Raw genomic sequence first — 18,580 nt, forward strand, 5'->3', positions numbered from 1 at the left:
TTGAAGTCGGTTAACCGCTTGAGTCCCAGACGGCATTCATTAATGTCATAACAATTGATTTATCTATTGTGTCTAGATTCGCGGGCCTTGAAGGATTAATAAACATAAATAAATTTCAATCGGTAATAGGAAAGAGTTTTTTGTTTTTTTTCAATTAAATGGGAAAAATGATCTGCGATTGCCCAGAAGAGGGAAAAAAACAGTTTTAAGATATTATCCATGTTTAATGATTTAAAAATAAATAATTTGTACCTATGCATAAAATTATTGCTAATTACTTCAATTACATTAAAAGGAACAAATTGAAAATTAACTACATTATTCTGATAGTAAAATGCGTATAATATGTAGGTACAATAGGTACCTATATATAGGAATATTAGATTAGCCCTATTTTAAAACAATGGAATTCATTGCAGCAGTCACCACTTCAATTAATATGTTTCGAGAGCATTATAAATAAATCACGATTTGTCCTGTCTTTAAGTAAATCTAACATCCATTCACACATTTTAGCCAAATTAAATCCTAACATCATTTTTCATATTAGTAGGATGATGAACTCTCATATGCTGTTTTAGGCTGCAGTTCTGAATGAACGACTGTCCACAGACGAAGCAAACGAATCGCCTATCATCATTATGAATCCTCATGTGCTCTCTCAAAGTCTTTAATCTGGCGTAAGACTTCTTACAGACATCGCACTGGTATATCCTTTCACCGTTATGTTTGATAGAATGCTCCTGTAGCTCGTGATTTGAGAAGAACTTCATCCCGCACTCGTGGCACACATGATTGCGCTCTTGGAGGTGCTGGAACCTTATATGGGCTGTCCTACGGCTGCATAAATCGAACACTTTCGGGCATAGAGCACAAGGAAACACGGTAATTTTCTCCCCATGAACCGTGCTCAAATGTTTCACCCGATGTTTGTAAGAAGCGAATTTTTCGTCACAAATGGGGCATTTGTATCGTTGGTTGGATCTGTGGACTTTGGCCACGTGAGTGCACATTGCGGCGTACGACGCGAAGGTTTCTTTACACAGCCTGCAAGGGAACACACCACGCTCGTGTGTTCGAGCATGATTCGCCATCCTATGCTGAGTCACAAAATTCTTCCCGCAATTCTCACAAATATACTGCCCAAAGTGTTCGTTCATGTGCCGGTGGAGACTGAGGAACATCTCGTACCGTTTGCCGCATATCTGACAGCAGTACTCGTCTCTGCTCAGCTTGTATGGTAGTACACTATCCCCATAAGTGCAGTCAATCGTTTTATTATGTTCCGTTTTCAAATGCAACTTCAGATTTGTATAATCAGGTATATCAACGCCGCACAGCTTACAAGTCGTCACCGTGAAGTCCATTTTCAAGGGCTCATACTTCTTTGGTTTAACTGTTATTTTTACATCGGAATGCTGAGTTTTGTTGTGTTCTCGTAGTTTTTCAGGCTCCAGAAATGTGTTTCTGCAATAGTAACACATGTAGGTTCCTTTTCTGTACTTGAAAGGGTACGCTGTAGATGATTCTATTATAATAGAAATGTTTTTTCTGAACAGAATACGTCTCCGATCGGCAGTATCCCGGGGGGATACAAGTGTAGCAGCAATCGTTTCTGTAGGCACAAATTTTCTCTGCCTGTCGGCCTGCATGGTGCTAATCTCTCTGCCTTCATCGACAATAGGCACTTGTCCAGATTTTCCTAAAAATAGAAAAACAGCCGATATAGGATCTTCATGCCAGGATTTATTCTACAAGAAATTACATAGATTATGTACGTGTAATTTTTAAAATAAAGGATAAAAATAATGAAATGAGAAATCAGATTAATATAACGTTTATTGTAAACAGTCTACAATTAATATACATTGGGTAATCTTATTTTTTTCAAAGGTTCACTATTAGGATGGTGAGCTCTAAGATGACTTTTAAGACTACATTTTTGTACAAAAGCATGGTTACAAATTTCACAGACAAATCTTTTGTCGTTATTGTGTATTCGCATGTGTTCCCTCAAAGTCTTCAGTCTGGGGTAAGCTTTTTTGCAAACTTCACATTGGAAATTTCTCTCGCCGACATGTTTCACCATGTGGTTTCTTAACTGCGATGCAGTGACGAATTGATAGGGGCACATCACACAGTAAAACTGCTTAAGCCGTGTGTGAACTTGCTGGATATGCTTCGTCCTTTGATTACACAGCGCAAACACAGCCGAGCACAAATGGCAAGGGTACTCCACTTTCTGGTTGTGGACCAACTTCAGATGTTTGGCTCTGTCTCCATACCGCTTGAACGAATCTTTGCAATACGGACATCTATACCTATATTCTGGTCCGTGAACTATAGTTATATGACTATTCTTCAGAACGCGCGTCGGAAAAACCCTATCACATTTTGTACATTTGTATCCTTCACTATCGTTGGCATTCTCGTGTATCAGTAAATGAGCCTTTAGCCTTTGAGCGACGGAAAAAGATTTGCCGCATTCAAAACAGATGTTATTGGGATAATGCTGATTGATATGAGTGTTTATTTTCGAGAATAACTCGAATTTTTGGTCACAGTGCGTACAGATGAACTCTTTGCCGTCTGTTATGAAGGGGGTAACGCCTGACTCGAGATCTGGCTTGATAGGTTTGTTGTGGGATACGCGCAAGTGATCCTTGAGCGTGTCGACATCTTTCATGTCTTGGAGACAGAGCTCGCATCTGAGTCCCGTGGCGTCAATTTTGATGTTGTCCGTCTGCCGGGCATAGCGCAGCACTTCTACTCTATTGGGATGCTCTAACGTATGCTCCTTGACGCCAGCAAGATCTCCGAACGAAAGAGGACAAAAAGCGCAGGTGAACGTCCCGCGCTTCCACCTAAACGGGCACGCGTTTGAGCACTGAATAATTATGGCTGCATTGTCCCTGTGATCATTAAACTTCCGCCGTGGTTTCCATTTTAGAGTGATCTCCACGGAGCCTAAAAAAGAAGAAAAGTTTCTTTGAAACCCAGATGTACAATTTTCTTTATTATATCTAGGTAATTTAAAAAATGGAAACTTACTACAGTGAAGATTATAAATCTGCGTCAGTTATTAGGGACGAAAAGGCCAGTAATAAAACTAATTCATTACAATTTATATGTACGTTTATTAAAGTAGACAGTCATGATAAACTTAAAAATAATAAATAATTTTTAATTTTTATAATATCCTAAGCAAATCTATGTACAGTTAGTTATTTCTTTTACGCTTCCTAAAATGTACGATATTCATATGTGAGTATCTAAGTGTGCTGCTCCCAAACACAGCAGGGCACAAGCTACACCGGTAATCTACTTTTTCTCCATGCATCTGGTCTAGATGCCTCAGCCTAGAGTGGTACGAGTCAAAATGGGCATCACAAACTGGACAACGATACCTCTCCTTTGGACCATGTCCAACTGACATGTGCCTGTTTTTAGAGGCTCGATTTGGAAATACCAATTCGCATTTGGGACATGCGAATTCCCCGGTTTCATGGCATGTCTGGTGAGCTCGAAGTTTGTGTTTCCCAGAAAATCCTTTACCGCAAATGTGACAGACGTAGCTTTGGTAATGCTTGTTCATGTGCACGAAGAGAGACAAAAATCTTTCGAATACAATTCCACAGAGCACGCATTTGTACTCTTTATCAGTCAGGACAAACGGGATGACACCATCGCTGTAATTCTGATTTATATTCTTGCCATGGACATTACCTAAGTGGCTCTTAAGTTCTTTTATGGTAGGCGCGATTTCATTACAAATGGTGCAAATTAAATCAGAAATATCGATTCTTAAAGGGTATGAAACTCGAACTTCTGGATTTTCAAGAACGTCCAATTTCTCATGAATCAATGAATGTAGCCTCAACTCCTTCATATCAGGGCAGTTAGTTTGGCAATATGCGCACACAAATTTTCCACGCTGACATCTGAATGGAACTGCATTTGAATACTGCAAGATCAAAGCAGCATTGGCTCTGTCTTCATCCACTCTGCGTTTCCTTTTCCATTTAACCTTCACTGGTGGGTTCGACAGTTTCATCCGCAGAGTATCTTCTGGTCCTATAAAAAATAAACTCATTTGAAACCGCTAACTGTTCTACTGCAGTAAAATTGTGTTTATTTAGGTACTTTAAAGCAATTATTTTTGAGTTTCTTTCTTCATATGAGTCAAAAGATGTCTCTGAAGTTTTGATTTGCTATTAAATGTTGAAGTACATTCATTGCAGTCAAACTTTTTCCCTATATTCCCGTGCGTTAATCTGAAATGTGCAGCACGTTTTGAACCCGTTTCAAACGTTTTACCGCAAGCTGGACAGTCGTAGTCTATTTTCTGTTGTCCATGACGATCCACTAGATGTTTGCCTCTAGCATAGTAACTCGTGAACGATTCCGAGCACCTCGGGCAGGAGTATCGATACCCTTTTTTATGTATTTTCAATTTGTGGCACATTCTCTCGACTCTAGTGAGAAATATGATTTCACACTCTCCACAGGGAAACTTGCCGACTTCGTGTGATTGCACGTGTCTGCGGAAACGAGATTTAGACGAAAAGGGTTTCCCACACTCATCACATACATAGTTCGGGTAATGGGTGTTCATATGTTGATTCACTTTAGGGAAGGATTCGAACTGTGCATAGCAAATCTGACATTGAATTCCACCGTTTCCCAATTTGAATGGTAGCACACCATCACTGTAGTCAGAATTCAGCGCTCTTCCATGACATGACAGCAAATGGTTTTTCAGTGCATCGAAGCCTTCTACATAATTATCACAGAGCCTACAGGAAAGATTTCCAATGTCAATCTTGAGCATATTATTTTCTGTTATCTTTGCAAATAATCGTTTAGTGGGCGGCTCATTTGAGTGACTTGCGAAAACGTGTTCTTTTAAGGGAACCATATCAACAAACTTTTCATCGCAGTACGAGCAATAAAAAACACCATGAAACCACCTGAAAGCCCATGCAGTAGAACATTCTAGAAGTGTCATAGCATTTCGTCGCATCATAGTTTTTCCGATGCGTTTTTCAGATTCCTCTGGCAGTTCGTTGTTAGCGCGCCGTCGCCTGCGCATCTGTCGCTCGCTAACATTCTCCTTTAGCTTTCGCACTACGCGTTTCACAACGCTTACGTTTGCTCCCGAGTCCGCATTAGCGGAACCTAAAAAGAAAATAAGTCTACATTATCGTCTGAGAACCAATTCTGTGATATCAAGTAAGTACGAGTATAACCTAAGGGATAGTTTAGAGATAAACAGTGATGCTGAAATACAATCTTTATTACATAAACATGTTTTATTACAAAAATATTAATTACTTAATTGGCACTTCACATTTTTGGGAGACCGTGATCTCCAAATCGTCTAATTGAGGATGATTAGTTTTCATATGTTCAACTAGCAGTGTCTGCTCCGGGAAAACTGTCGAACACCACTCACAAATGAATACTTCATGCTGTTTCATATGCCTACTGTGCCCTGCTTTGGAAGAGAAATCTTTTCCACAAACGTTGCAATGGTGTTCCTTTTTCCCAGTATGTGTGAACATGTGACTTTTCAATTGTTTGCTCGAGCTGAACCGCTTTCCACACAACAGGCATTTAACATCTTTTTGGCGAGGAAAATGAACCGTTTTTAAATGCAACGATCGTTTCGCACTTGTCTTAAAAGTAGCTTCGCAGAGAGAACAGTTGTATATCACTTTCTTTTCTCGATGTGCCTCGTTCAAATGGGCCATCCTAACGTAGTAACCATCAAATCGTAGGCTGCAATAGGGACAACCGTAACGAGGGCCTTTCGCATGCGCGCGGGCCTTGTGAGCATCTCTACTTGCGCGCATCAAGAACACCTTCCCACATTCGTTGCATGGAAACGATCCAGAAATGTGAACTTCGGAATGTTTTCTTAACCTTGTCGCTGTCATATACCCTTTTCCACAAGTGGCACAAATGTAATGCTGGTAATGCACGTTCATGTGTTTGTACAGTTTGAGGAACGTGGTGAAGTAAGCTTGGCATAACACGCATTTCCACGATTCTTTATTGAGGTAGAACGGCAACACCCCGTCAGGATGATTGGGGTCAAAGGTGCGATCGTGTTGAATAACATGTTCTCGCATATGACTGACGTCAGTGAACGAAGCCGAACAAATGTTGCAGTGAGCGTCGGTAACATCGATGTTAATCTGAGGCAATTCTTTGTATTTGCGGTATATATCTTTTACGGTATGTTTTGAAGTGCACAACCTCACGTGATCTCTGAGTGGTTTGAATTCCGAGAAATCAGTATCACAGTACGCACACATGAATCTGCTGTTTTTCCATCTGAAAGGACATACTGTCCAACTATTAAGGATGATGCTGGCGTTCCTCTTTATTATGACGCGAGCTTGCCCCCTGGCGCTCCTTTGGTAGCGTCGTTTCTCTGGCACACTATTCTCTAGGCGGTTAGGTATATTTTCCATCTCTTCTACCTTTATCTCAGTTTGTCCGCGTTGTCCTAAAAATAGAAAACGTGTGTCAGAAATCTGAATCCTCCAAATTCACTTTTCTTGATGTGCCTGAGATAGTTTTTAAACTTTTTCAGACAGCTGAAAAGTCAACTGTATTTGGTTATTTTATTTTTATATTATGTTACTTATTTAGATGTGTATTTTGTGTGATCATAATCAATAAGGAAAGCCTAGGTAGGTATATTCATTTGTATATTATGTACATTTTATTATCATTAGTTACCTGACTCGATATAGGTAGATATAAAAATTGAAGAATATTGATGTAACCTTAGATATTTCATTTTGGATTTGGAGTATGCCGGGATATAGGTAAATGACAAATAAATACAATAAGTTAGTTACAAAATGTTGTTTATTACATATTTTAGAATATTTTTCCAATAAATTAATATTACATAAAGATGCATTTACACTTATTTAAGATCTTTTACAATATATTTAGCAGCTCAACTATAATCCTAATACTTCTGTCTACATTTTTACTAATTATTGTGACAATACGACAGAACTAGGTAAATAGTTACACTGACTAAAATATATTTAGGAATATTTTTATTAATGATTGAATATTCCAATTACACATGCCAGACTCGGGACAAATTATTTAAGCCGTGAAATCAGACCCATTTAGTATTGATTGCTTATGAAAGGAAATGTGACAACAGACTTTAAGAAAGTAGATACCTATAATGAAAATAATATAAAATGTTTGTTTATTTTGTACTTTGTTCAGGAACGTGGCAAGGAAATAAATGAAAACGAATCGATGAAGAATAACAATATTATTCTTTTACATATTATGTAAAATCCATTGTCTTAAAACAAAAAACTAGCGGCTTATTCATTTTTATTCAGTTAACTTATGCACAATGAGATCTAAACCTTAAGATCTACTAATACTATCCTTTCGCGAAAGTTACCCAACATGAAAATGTTTCTTAGCGATATGTTTGTCCAGCGAAAGCTTCGAGATGAATCCTCTGGCGCAACTACCGCATTGGTAGTTATAATCTGTCTCTTTCCTCATCCGATGCGCCTTCACATTGTGGTGGTACTTCTGAGATCGCGTCTTAAACGTCATATGACATGTCGTACACTCATACATGTCTGCACCAGGCTTATAATTGTGGAACTCCATTAGATGACGCTTGCGCAACTCCCACGTTGCGAAACGAGGCTTTTCTTTACAGTACATACACATATACGGCAAAGTCGTATGTTGAGTTTTAAGATGTATACCCCTCTCTTCAATGGTAGAGAACGTAGCGACACAGCGTGGACAGCTGTATTTATTACCGTGAGGTATCTTCGTATGTGCTATTAGAGCTGTTTCAGTTATGAAACCCTCTCCACAAGTATCGCAGACGTAGTTCTGGAAGTGTTCAGCCGTGTGTTTCTTCAACGATTTGAAGTCCATGAACTGTATTTTACAAATGGCACAATTCCAATTGGTGCCGTCACTCAATTTGAATGGAAGAACACCAGGTTGAACGTCAGCATTGATTGGTTGCTTGTGATCGTTCTTCAAATGAGTGATCAGATCATCGAGGGTATCTATCGGCATAAAGCAAAGTTTACATTGAAGATCAGTAATATCAACTTTCAAGAACTCCTTACGCAGTTTCCTATTGAACACTAACTGAATATCAAAATTGGCGTGGCGTGTGGCCATGTGAGTTCGGAGACCATTCGGGTCGTTTGATTGCACTCTGCAAAAGACGCAATTAAAGTTCTGTCCCCAAGTTCTAAAGGGACAAGCTGTGGAGCATTGTAGAATGATTTCAGTGTTGCTACGATGTTTCAGAGCTTTACCAAATCGAGGTTTATAAGAAGTTCTGTAGCACTTGAATTTGCGTTCGTGCTGCCGCAATCCGTGTTCCGACAAGAAAGTCGCTCCACATTTCTCACAAGTAAATATTTTTACATGGCTTCGCAAATGACTATTTATTTGAGAAAACTCCGTAAACGATTTGTCGCATTCCAGACACATCCAATGACCAGTCGGGCCTTGTCTGTACGGCAGGACCCCAAAAGGCACATCGAAATTAACTACTATTCCGTGGTCCCGAGATAAATGCGTCATAAACGTCTCAACACTCGGTATTATATCTTGAGCACACAGATTGCATTTAAACTCGGTAATGTCAATTTTCAAGTCGTCTACGACTTTATAGAAGGCGCTGTTGTAGTCTGCATTAGTGTGGTCTGTCTTCATGTGGTTCCTGAGAGCAGCCATCGGTTCGAACTCATCGTGGCAGTACGAACAGACGATTCTATTGAATCTAGTTTTAAAAGGGAACGCAGTGGAATGTTTTAGAATAAGAACGGCGTTTTGACGCTGAGGGTTCTGGTCAACGGATCTTTCGAATAGTCTCTTTTTAGGTTTATTCTTTTCAATAACCTTTTTGGGCTTACTTTCTTTTTCTCTAAGCCCGTCATTTTCCTTTTTGGCCCCTAAAAAAAGAAAAGAACCACATCATTATTATGTTCTATGAAATCTTTGTTTTAAGGGCAAAAAATCAAAACGCCGGCATCACTACACACACACAATAGTAACTCTTAATTAGATCACATTTTTTATACCTAATATTGCATTGTATTAGTGTAAAATACTTTTAAGACAGCATAGTTTGTCCTAATACTTTTAATAACGAATCAAATCACACATCAAAATGTTTCTTAGCGATGTGTTTGTCCAGAAACAGCTTAGTTGTAAAGGCTTTCGGGCAACTTGGACAGGGGTAGTTAAGTTCGGTATCCTTTTTAATGCGATGGGTCCGAGCCATGTGGTTGTATTTACCAGATCTTGTCTTGAACGATTTCTGGCAAGTGGTACATTCGTATTTATCGGCGCCAGTTTTATAATTGTGAACTTCCAAGAGATGTCTTTTCCGTAACTCCCAGTTAGCAAAACGAGGTTTCTCTTTACAATAATTACACATGTACGGCATCGAAGTGTGTTGAGTTTTGACGTGGATATTCCGCTCATCCAACGAAGAAAATGTAGCGATACACCGACTACAACTATACTTGTTCTCGTGTGGTATTTTGGTGTGAGCTATCATAGCCGATTCGGTGATAAATCCTTGTCCACAAGTGTCGCATACGTAGTTTTGGAAGTGCTGCGACGTGTGCAGTTTTAACGATACGAAATCTTTAAATTCATTTGAGCACATTGTACACTTCCAAATAGATCCGTCGTTTAGAACAAACGGTAACACGCCTAACTGTGAATCAGTGTTAAGAGGCTGGTGATGGTCATTTTTCAAATGGTAAGTCAAACCCTCAAAATCGACGATTGGCATAAAACATAGTTTACACTGTAGATCGGTAATGTCGATTTTGAGGAATTCTTTGCCTAGCTTCTTATAAAATGCATTCTGTACATCATAGTTAGCGTGACGAGTCGCCATGTGACCTCTTAAACTGTTCGGATCGCTAAACTGAACGCGACAGAACACACAATTGAAGTTATTTTTCCACGTGCGAAAAGGACAGGCCGTTGTATATTGAAGAATAATCTCTGCATTGCATCTCGGTTTCATAATTCGACCATTCCGTGGTTTGTACGCTGTTCGGAAGCATTTGACCTGGCGATGGTGGTCCCGTAGAGCATTAGCAGATAGAAAGGCCGTGCCACATTTGTCGCAGCTAAAGTTCATAAAATGACACCCAATATGCCTTTTGAAGCTGACAAAATCTAAGAAAACCCTCTGACAATATACACATAAGAAGTTACTTTCTACAGTTTGTTTGAATGGCAGTACACCGAAGCGTGCATTGAATTTTACAGGTTTGTGGTGCTTATGACAAAAATGACTCATTAATGCGTCTATATCTGGAATTTCTTCATTGCATATCTTGCAGGACAAATCTGTGATGTCTACTTTGACTAAATTATCTTTAGCTCTATAAAATACGTTTTTAAAATCTGAATTTAGATGTTCAGTTTTCATATGGTATCTGAGCAGGTTTAGAGTGTCGAACTCCTCATGGCAATAGGCGCATAGTATTTGGCTAAAACGAGTCTTAAATGGATAGGCCGTGGAAAATCTGAGAATCATTTCGGCATTGCGCCGCTGTGGAGTCTGGTACACAAGGACTATTTTCTTTTTTGTGGCGGTCTCACTACGTCCATGAATTTCCAATGTGGACCCTAAAAACAAAAAAGAACATGGTCAGTGTCTTACCCAACGACTCACTATAGTTTATTATAGTTTGAGAAGACATTTAGGCCAACATTTAAAGGCGGATCGTATTGATCATGCATTTATTATCATAACTATGTGTAACAATAAGTAACCAAGTTCAAAATTCAAGAGAAACGTTAGGGTGATGAGATTTCATATGCCCTTTCAAGCTAACTTTCTGAGCAAACTGTTTATCACAAATAAGACAGCCAAATCTTTTATTTTCGCTGTGAATCCACATGTGCTGTTTTAGCGTCTTGTCCCTGGAGAATGCTTTCGAGCACACAGAACATTTAAACAACTTCTCTCCCGAGTGTCCAAGCCTGTGATCTTCTAAATCCTTTTTATTGGCAAACCTTTGACCGCAGCAAGTACAAATAAAGTTCTCGTCGGTGTGGCTTATTTTAAAATGTTTGTAGTATAGTTTTCGGTTTTCAAAGACTTTGTCACAGTCTGGACAGTTATAAGTTTTCTTCGGACGCCCGTGATAGACATTCCAGTGTTCCTGTTTGGTCTCCCAAGAGAGAAATCTATCGCCACAAATAGTACAGCAGAAGGACCAACAGGGTTTGGACATTTTGATGTGGTCTCGTTTCTTTTCTAAACTAGGAAAATCTTTCCAGCATTTCCTGCAAGAATGTTTCCCTGAATGCGAACATTTGATGTGGTAACGTAAAGCTTCCATGCTCAGGTAGTTCCTTCCACAAATGTCGCAGGTGAACTTCAGGGAATGCGCAGTAGTATGACGTACTAGCGTGACCAATGACGGCATTTTCTTGTCGCATAGGAAACAAGACCAATTTCCATTCTCCATTTTATACGGTTGCATGCCCACTTCGTACCTGAGATCTAGTTTTTTCGATTCGTGTTGCTCTTGTATGTGTCTAGCGATGCCGTTGATGTCATCAAATGGTTCATCACATACTCGACATCTAAGCCCAGTCAGATCGACCTTGAGGTATTCTTTGCGGCGGTAGCAATGTGCAAACGCTGTTGAGACTGTATAAGTTTGGTGAGCATTGTCCATATGCCTCCTGTATTCTACTGGGTCCTGGTACGACTCGCAGCAGTAGACGCAAAGCATCTCGTTGCGTTGTAAGCGGAATGGGTAGGCAGTGGAATATTGCAAGACAACTTCGGCATTCCGTTTCGCCATAATGTGATTGGCTGGTTCTAGAAAAAGAAAAAATCTGGTTGTGACTACAAGTGTTCAAAGATATCGAGAAATTTTTAAATGTATGTGTTAAGACAAGTTACGTGTCAATTTTACTGACGGGTATTGTAAATTGTTACCTAATGCTCCATACAGCATAAAATGAAAAAGACATCTAGTTGTTAATATCCATTTATTTAAAACTTAAACATCGAATCTGCATTTACAAGTAGTAGCGATTAACAAGTAATGGGAGTTACAATAAAAATATTCCCCAATCTATACTATATTAGACAAGTAAATATTTATGTAATTTCACCTTAACCAAAGTAAGTTTATATACGAAAACGGATGTATAATAAATCCAATTAACAATAATGTAGGTGTGCGCATAAGATAAGTATAAGATAAAGTGTAATAATTGTCAGCATTGTAATGAAAATATTGTAATTATTTACCAGCTATAATAATAATAAACAAATAATTGAGTCTTGAATTAAAATACAATCGTCATTTAAGTTGAATAAGTATTACAAAATTGACATAAAGATATGGTACAAAGCACGCAGAGAGCGCGAGCAATTTCTAGTCACCGTAGTGCGAAAACTCACAGTGGAAATCTCGTTGAAGAAGTCACAAAATTACACCCACTACGAAAAAATCAACTCCGTGCGTCATAGCTCACAAAACAACTATCAAAACACTTTAATCTGTTAGACTTTCCTGTAATTAATATTGATTGAAATTAGACCAATCTAAAGCCACAACACAATCATTGAACGAGTTTTGTGTGCTTCGTCTTGTAATACATGAACTTTAGTGTTTCATGTCCATAATTTTGATGACTTATGATATGTACACTCGAAAACGTGACAACTGGAACTTCCTGAAACACGTCTTGCTTTAACAATAACTTGGGTACCCTCTTTAATGCAAAATCAAAAATGAAATGCAGCTCACGTTTTTTATTATACATAACTTCAATATCTACGCGTACTCGAGAGCTATGATAATATTGCAGTCTGATTGATCAACAAGACAGTGCAATGCCGGTTAGATATTTTAGAAAATGAAGTCGCAACTGTACGTAATAGTCATGGGACTCATGGGCGATGGTAATCTAAGGGTGCTCAGAGTAAAATTGCCATATGGCCTACACGCATTGAAAAACAACATTTACTATAGACTAATACATCCAATGATATTATTATTATGAGCTTGAAGAAGAAATCATATTAAAATGCGCGTGGATATACGAGTTATTTTTATTGATAGTTTTGGTATTTTTACGCTAGCTCTTTACACAGTTTCATCCACCAGCTCTGGGTGATGAGCGTTAATGTGTTTTTTCCAAGAAATTTTTTGGCAGAAACCTTTATCGCATACGTCACATACGTATTTTTTAACGTCGCTATGGATCCACATGTGAAGTTCAAGTGTAGACTTCCTGAAAAACATTTTACCACATACCCCACATGAAAAGTTTTTCTCTTTAGTATGGGATATTAAGTGTCTTTGTAAGGCAGGTTGAGTATGAAACTTTTTCTGGCAAAAAGTACAATCGTAATGGTTATCAGTGTGTTCAATAACAAAGTGTACCCTTAAGGTGTCCCGCTTCTCAAATACAGTCCCGCATTCTAAGCAGGGAAAAATTTTCTTTCTCCCATGAACTTCTTCCATGTGGATCTCTCTTACTGACCATGAGTAAAATCTTTCCGAGCACATTTTACAACTGTAGGAGCAACAAGCTTTGGACTCCAACAAGTGGTTTTTAAGATCCTCTGCAAACTGGAATTCTTTTTTGCACTTTTTGCACGCCGGAGCAGACGAACTGTGATTGATTTTCACATGCTGATGTAACGCGGCCCGTGATGAATAAGATTTACCGCACACCTTGCACGATTTGATCAAAAAATGCGACTGCGTGTGTCTGCTAAGCCCGCGTAAATTACTGAATTTGAGTTGACAAATAGCACAAGCGAACTTATCATCAACGAATGTGTATGGTGTAACTCCTAAACATCCATCCAGGGCTAGGTCAGTCAAGCCATGATCGTCGATCAAATGTCGTGCGATCTCATCTAAGTTTGTAAAGAAGTGTTTACAATGGCGACATTGAAGGGACGTGCAGTCGACTTTGACTAAAGCGAAGTTTCTATTGAGGACTATGTTGACGTTGAACTCTTCATGTTCGGCTTCCATATGCTGCCTAAACATCGATGGTGTATTGTATGTTTCGTAGCAATACATACAGACCATGTCTTGACCCAGTAGCTTGAAGGGGTAAGCGGTCGTGTTTAGCAATATGATCGCGGCGTTGCGGTTTGCTTGGCTTATCTCTAGAACAAACAGAAATGCTTCTTGTGAGTTTTGATTTGAATGGTTTAATGATTTAATATTTAAAAATATCTCGATAAGCGATATTAATCACGCTAGTTTAGAAATTCTTACCGCGTAATTAATGATATTCAAACTAGGGCATGCAAACCGGTTAACCGGATAACCGAAAAAACCGGATAACCGACACAATTTGGAACTCGGTTTTTGTCAGTTATAAATCCGGGTTTTTCGGTTTTTTCGGTTTTTCTTCTACGATTTTAGATAATTTAATAACTCATACAAGAACACGCTTCTTTAGTCATATCAATAAAAACAATTATTGTAATGCAATGTGGAAGCGGTACCAAGGCTCCAAAGTGTTCGCAAGAGACAACTCTATTGGGCAAAGCCAGCTGACGAAGCTAACGACGGCGGACGGTAGTGTAACGTCAACAAAAGCCGAGGTTCTGGGTGAGATCGAGAGGTTTTATGGACAGCTATATACCTCGGTCACCAAACCCGTTGATAGCTCAACTTCAGATCCAAGAGCTAAGCTAACTCGACACTATACCGAAGATATCCCGGACATCAGCCTATACGAGATTAGGATGGCTCTCAAACAGCTAAAGAACAACAAGGCACCGGGTGATGACGGAATAACATCGGAGCTTCTGAATGCGGGTGGAACACCGATACTGAAAGTCCTTCAGAGACTCTTTAACTCCGTCTTACTCCAGGGAACTACGCCAGAGGCATGGAACTGAAGCGTGGTGGTGCTCTTCTTCAAGAAAGGTGATAAGACCTTGCTGAAGAATTACAGACCCATCTCGCTTCTGAGTCATGTCTACAAACTGTTTTCGAGAGTCATCACGAACCGTCTCGCGCGTAGGTTCGATGACTTCCAGCCTCCCGAACAAGCCGGATTCCGAAAAGGTTATAGTACCATAGACCACATCCATACGCTGCGGCAGGTTATACAGAAGACTGAGGAGTATAACTTGCAGTGTTACAATCTCTCCAGCGGTGCCGTATTGACTATCGGTATATCGAGGTGCTGAAGTGCTTGTACAAAAACGCCACCATGTCGGTCCGAGTACAGGAGCAGAGCACGGGGGCGATTCCACTGCAGCGAGGCGTTAGGCAGGGAGATGTTATATCTCCGAAACTGTTCACCGCTGCATTGGAAGACGCTTTCAAACTCCTGGTATGGAAAGGATTCGGCATAAACATTAATGGCGAGTACATCACTCACCTTCGGTTTGCCGACGATATTGTAGTCATGGCAGAATCGTTGGAAGATCTTGGCACAATGCTCGAAGACCTTAATCGAGTTTCCCAACAGGTAGGCCTGAGGATGAACATGGACAAAACGAAGCTTATGTCGAATGTCCATGTTACGCCCTACCCAGTTTCAGTTGGGAGCTCAATTCTCGAGATTGTCGACAAGTATGTCTACCTCGGACAAACGATCCAGCTAGGTAGGTCCAATTTCGAGAAGGAGGTCAATCGTCGAATCCAACTCGGCTGGGCAGCGTTCGGGAAACTACGCAACATCTTTTCGTCCAAAATACCTCAATGCCTGAAGACTAGAGTGTATAACCAATGTGTGTTACCAGTGATAACTTATGGCTCGGAAACGTGGCCTCTCACTATAGGCCTTATACAGAAGCTCAAAGTTGCACAGCGTGCTATGGAGAGGGCTATGCTTGGTGTTTCTTTGCGAGATTGAATCAGAAATGAGGAGATCCGTAAACGAACCAAAGTCGCTGACATAGCCCGACGGATTAGCAAGCTGAAGTGGCAATGGGCAGGGCACATAGTACGCAGAACTGACGGCCGATGGGGCAGAAAGGTTTTGGAATGGAGGCCGCGTACCGGAAAACGCAGCGTGGGACGTCCACCTACAAGGTGGACCGACGACATCGTAAAGGTAGCAGGGAAGCGCTGGACGCAGACCGCTGCCAATCGATCAACATGGAAAGCATTGGGGGAGGCCTATGTTCAGCAGTGGACGTCCTATGGCTGAAATGATGATGAATGATGATGAATGCAATGTGAATGAGTAGAGTATAGTCTATGGCTATGGTATTGAACTAAAGTACCATGTATCTTCTAGCTAAAGCTATAAGCGCGCGGGCGCAAAATGGAACGCGCTTTGTATTTGACCATTGCCGCCATTATTTTTGCTTTGCTAGTCTCTGTCAGTGTCAACTTGCATATTATTTAAATAAGCATAACTATGACCAAATTTTCTTCTTCTTTTTTGATGATGTTGGCAATACACGTCGAGGTCGACTTGATTTGTGCCATTTTCCAGTATATAAGTGATACGAGTTACAAAATGAGATCAAGTATGATATAATGAAGGATGATAGATGATACCCTTTCCCACCCTTTGAGTCTCAGTAAAGTTGTGGTGCTTTACTGAGACCTCCTATGGACAACTTGAGAGAACCAGAAGAATCACGATGCACTGTTTTGCTTCACTTGCCCACACCCATGGACGTTCACGAACACTCAATGGTTAATAATCCACCATTATTATACATTAATAGTCGCCCACACACGAATTTGAGGAAATAAAACAAAACCGCTAACATGACGCTTCAGATTCCCGCCAAGAAGTCCTGACCAAAGGTTTTGCTTTGCTAATGAGCGAAGTATCCTATTGTTGATCTCTTTATATTTGATTTTTAATTAAACTATTCAATTGATCTCACAATATTATGTTCAGAACATGTAACTTCATCTTGTCAAACTAGAATATAAAAGAAATAAAATGATTTTTATTATAATTTGCAGCATTTTTATTTACTTACAAACAGTCGACCCGAAAAACCCGAAAAAACCGGTTTAGTTCGGTTTTTAAAAATAAAAACCGAAAAAACCGGTTTTTCCAAACCGCTCGGTTTTTGCATGCCCTAATTCAAACATCTTCATTTAAGCCATATAACCCTTCGCCTGAGCATGCTTAACTTGCACCACTTCTCGGCATCAATACATCATGATCTTTTTCGCAATAGAGACGTATAAATGACTATACATTGTTTATATTTTTAGCATAAGGACAAAGCACTGGGAGCGTTTTCAGCAACACTATGCCCCTTCTTGCGCTTGATTCTCAAGTGTTATTTATACACTAAAGCAGATAATGAAAAGTTTAGTAATACTTATTAGTGATAAATAATTCTACTTAGAATAACTACGTAGAGTACATTTTTCTCTACGAATTTTGTGATCGTGGCACAGAGGCTCAGTCAGCTTCTAGTAGCTAAAGGAATGTAATTAAGATCTTTAATTGCTACTAAGTAGGACTGACATCAGAAATATCAAACTTTTACTCTATTTAACTCATAGGGACGTCAGGGTGGTAGTTTTTCATGTGCATTTTCCATGTCTTTTTCATTTTGAATTGCTTATCGCAATCTGTGCACTCAAATCTCTTTTGATCACTATGTACCCAGAGGTGGGCTACCAAACTATTTTTTCTAGGAAAAGCTTTCGAGCACACTGTGCAGACGAAAGACTTCTCCTTGGTGTGCACAACCATATGCTCCTTCAGAGTGAATTGCGAGCAGAATTTCTTACCGCACTCGCAAGCAAAATACTGATTCGTATGGTTCACAGTAAAATGCCTTTTATATACGCGTCGATCAGTAAACACTCTCGGGCATTCTGAGCAGGGAAACGGTTTAGACTTTAACTCGTGTACTTGAGTTTTGTGGGAATTCCTTAAAGCCAACGTGTGGAATCTTTCACCGCATAATGTGCAAATGTACTCCCAGCATAGAGGCGACTCTTGAATGTGATTTTTTTTATCTTCCAACGTTTCAAAGGTGGATTTACATCTCAAACAAGACCACAGTTCGCTATGAGAGTCCTCTTTGTGCTTTTCGAGCCGGTTTAAGTAGAAGTAGGATCTTCCACATACGTCGCAATGGTGTTTGGCGAAATGTATCTGAGTGTGGCTGCTGAGAGCGCGTAACGATATAAATTTAGAATCGCATAATGCACAATCCCACCTCTCACCGGGCAAAATGAATGGCTGTACTCCCAAATCATAGTCGAAATCGATTTCTAGATTGTGGTCGTCTACCAAATGGTTGACTGCGTCGCTTAATTGTTTTAACTCTGCCGAACAAATCCTACACCGGAGTTCTGTGCAGTCGATCTTGATATATCCGTAAGGAATATGGGCAAATGCCTTGCTTATGTTTACGAGAGGGTGTTGATCGGCCATGTGACGCCTAAAGAGAGTGGGGCCGTCGAAAGTTTTGTCGCAGTACAAGCACACGATGCCGCGTTTTGGTAGCTTGAATGGGTACGCTGTCGTATATTCGACAATGATCTTGGCGTTGTTCGTCGCGTTGACCATCGGATCAAGTTCT

General features: G+C 39.8%; 1 protein-coding gene across 22 annotated transcripts in view; it reads right to left on the reverse strand.

Moving 5' to 3' along the window:
* The window catches only part of LOC135086110 (gastrula zinc finger protein XlCGF57.1-like), a 63,999-nt gene that overhangs the window by 28,361 nt on the left and 17,058 nt on the right, over window positions 1-18,580 (reverse strand). The window contains exons 5-6 of one of the 22 annotated variants that reach the window (XM_063980887.1): window positions 5,335-6,514; window positions 5,085-5,178 (exon numbers count right to left, since the gene is read on the reverse strand). The exons of 11 other annotated variants lie outside the window; for them this stretch is intronic. In XM_063980887.1, the coding sequence (XP_063836957.1) occupies window positions 5,169-5,178; window positions 5,335-6,514 (1,190 nt within the window). In that variant the 3' untranslated portion in view covers window positions 5,085-5,168. Of the gene's footprint in view, window positions 1-267; window positions 1,703-1,843; window positions 2,968-3,110; window positions 4,075-4,095; window positions 5,179-5,334; window positions 6,515-6,916; window positions 8,985-9,008; window positions 10,687-10,786; window positions 11,894-13,007; window positions 14,213-17,122; window positions 18,579-18,580 lie in introns of those variants that run through there. 10 more of the 22 variants (XM_063980889.1, XM_063980898.1, XM_063980911.1 and 7 more) reach the window with 10 other exon arrangements.

The sequence above is a fragment of the Ostrinia nubilalis genome, chromosome 30 (assembly GCF_963855985.1).
Source record: "Ostrinia nubilalis chromosome 30, ilOstNubi1.1, whole genome shotgun sequence".
Classification (NCBI taxonomy): domain Eukaryota; kingdom Metazoa; phylum Arthropoda; class Insecta; order Lepidoptera; family Crambidae; genus Ostrinia; species Ostrinia nubilalis.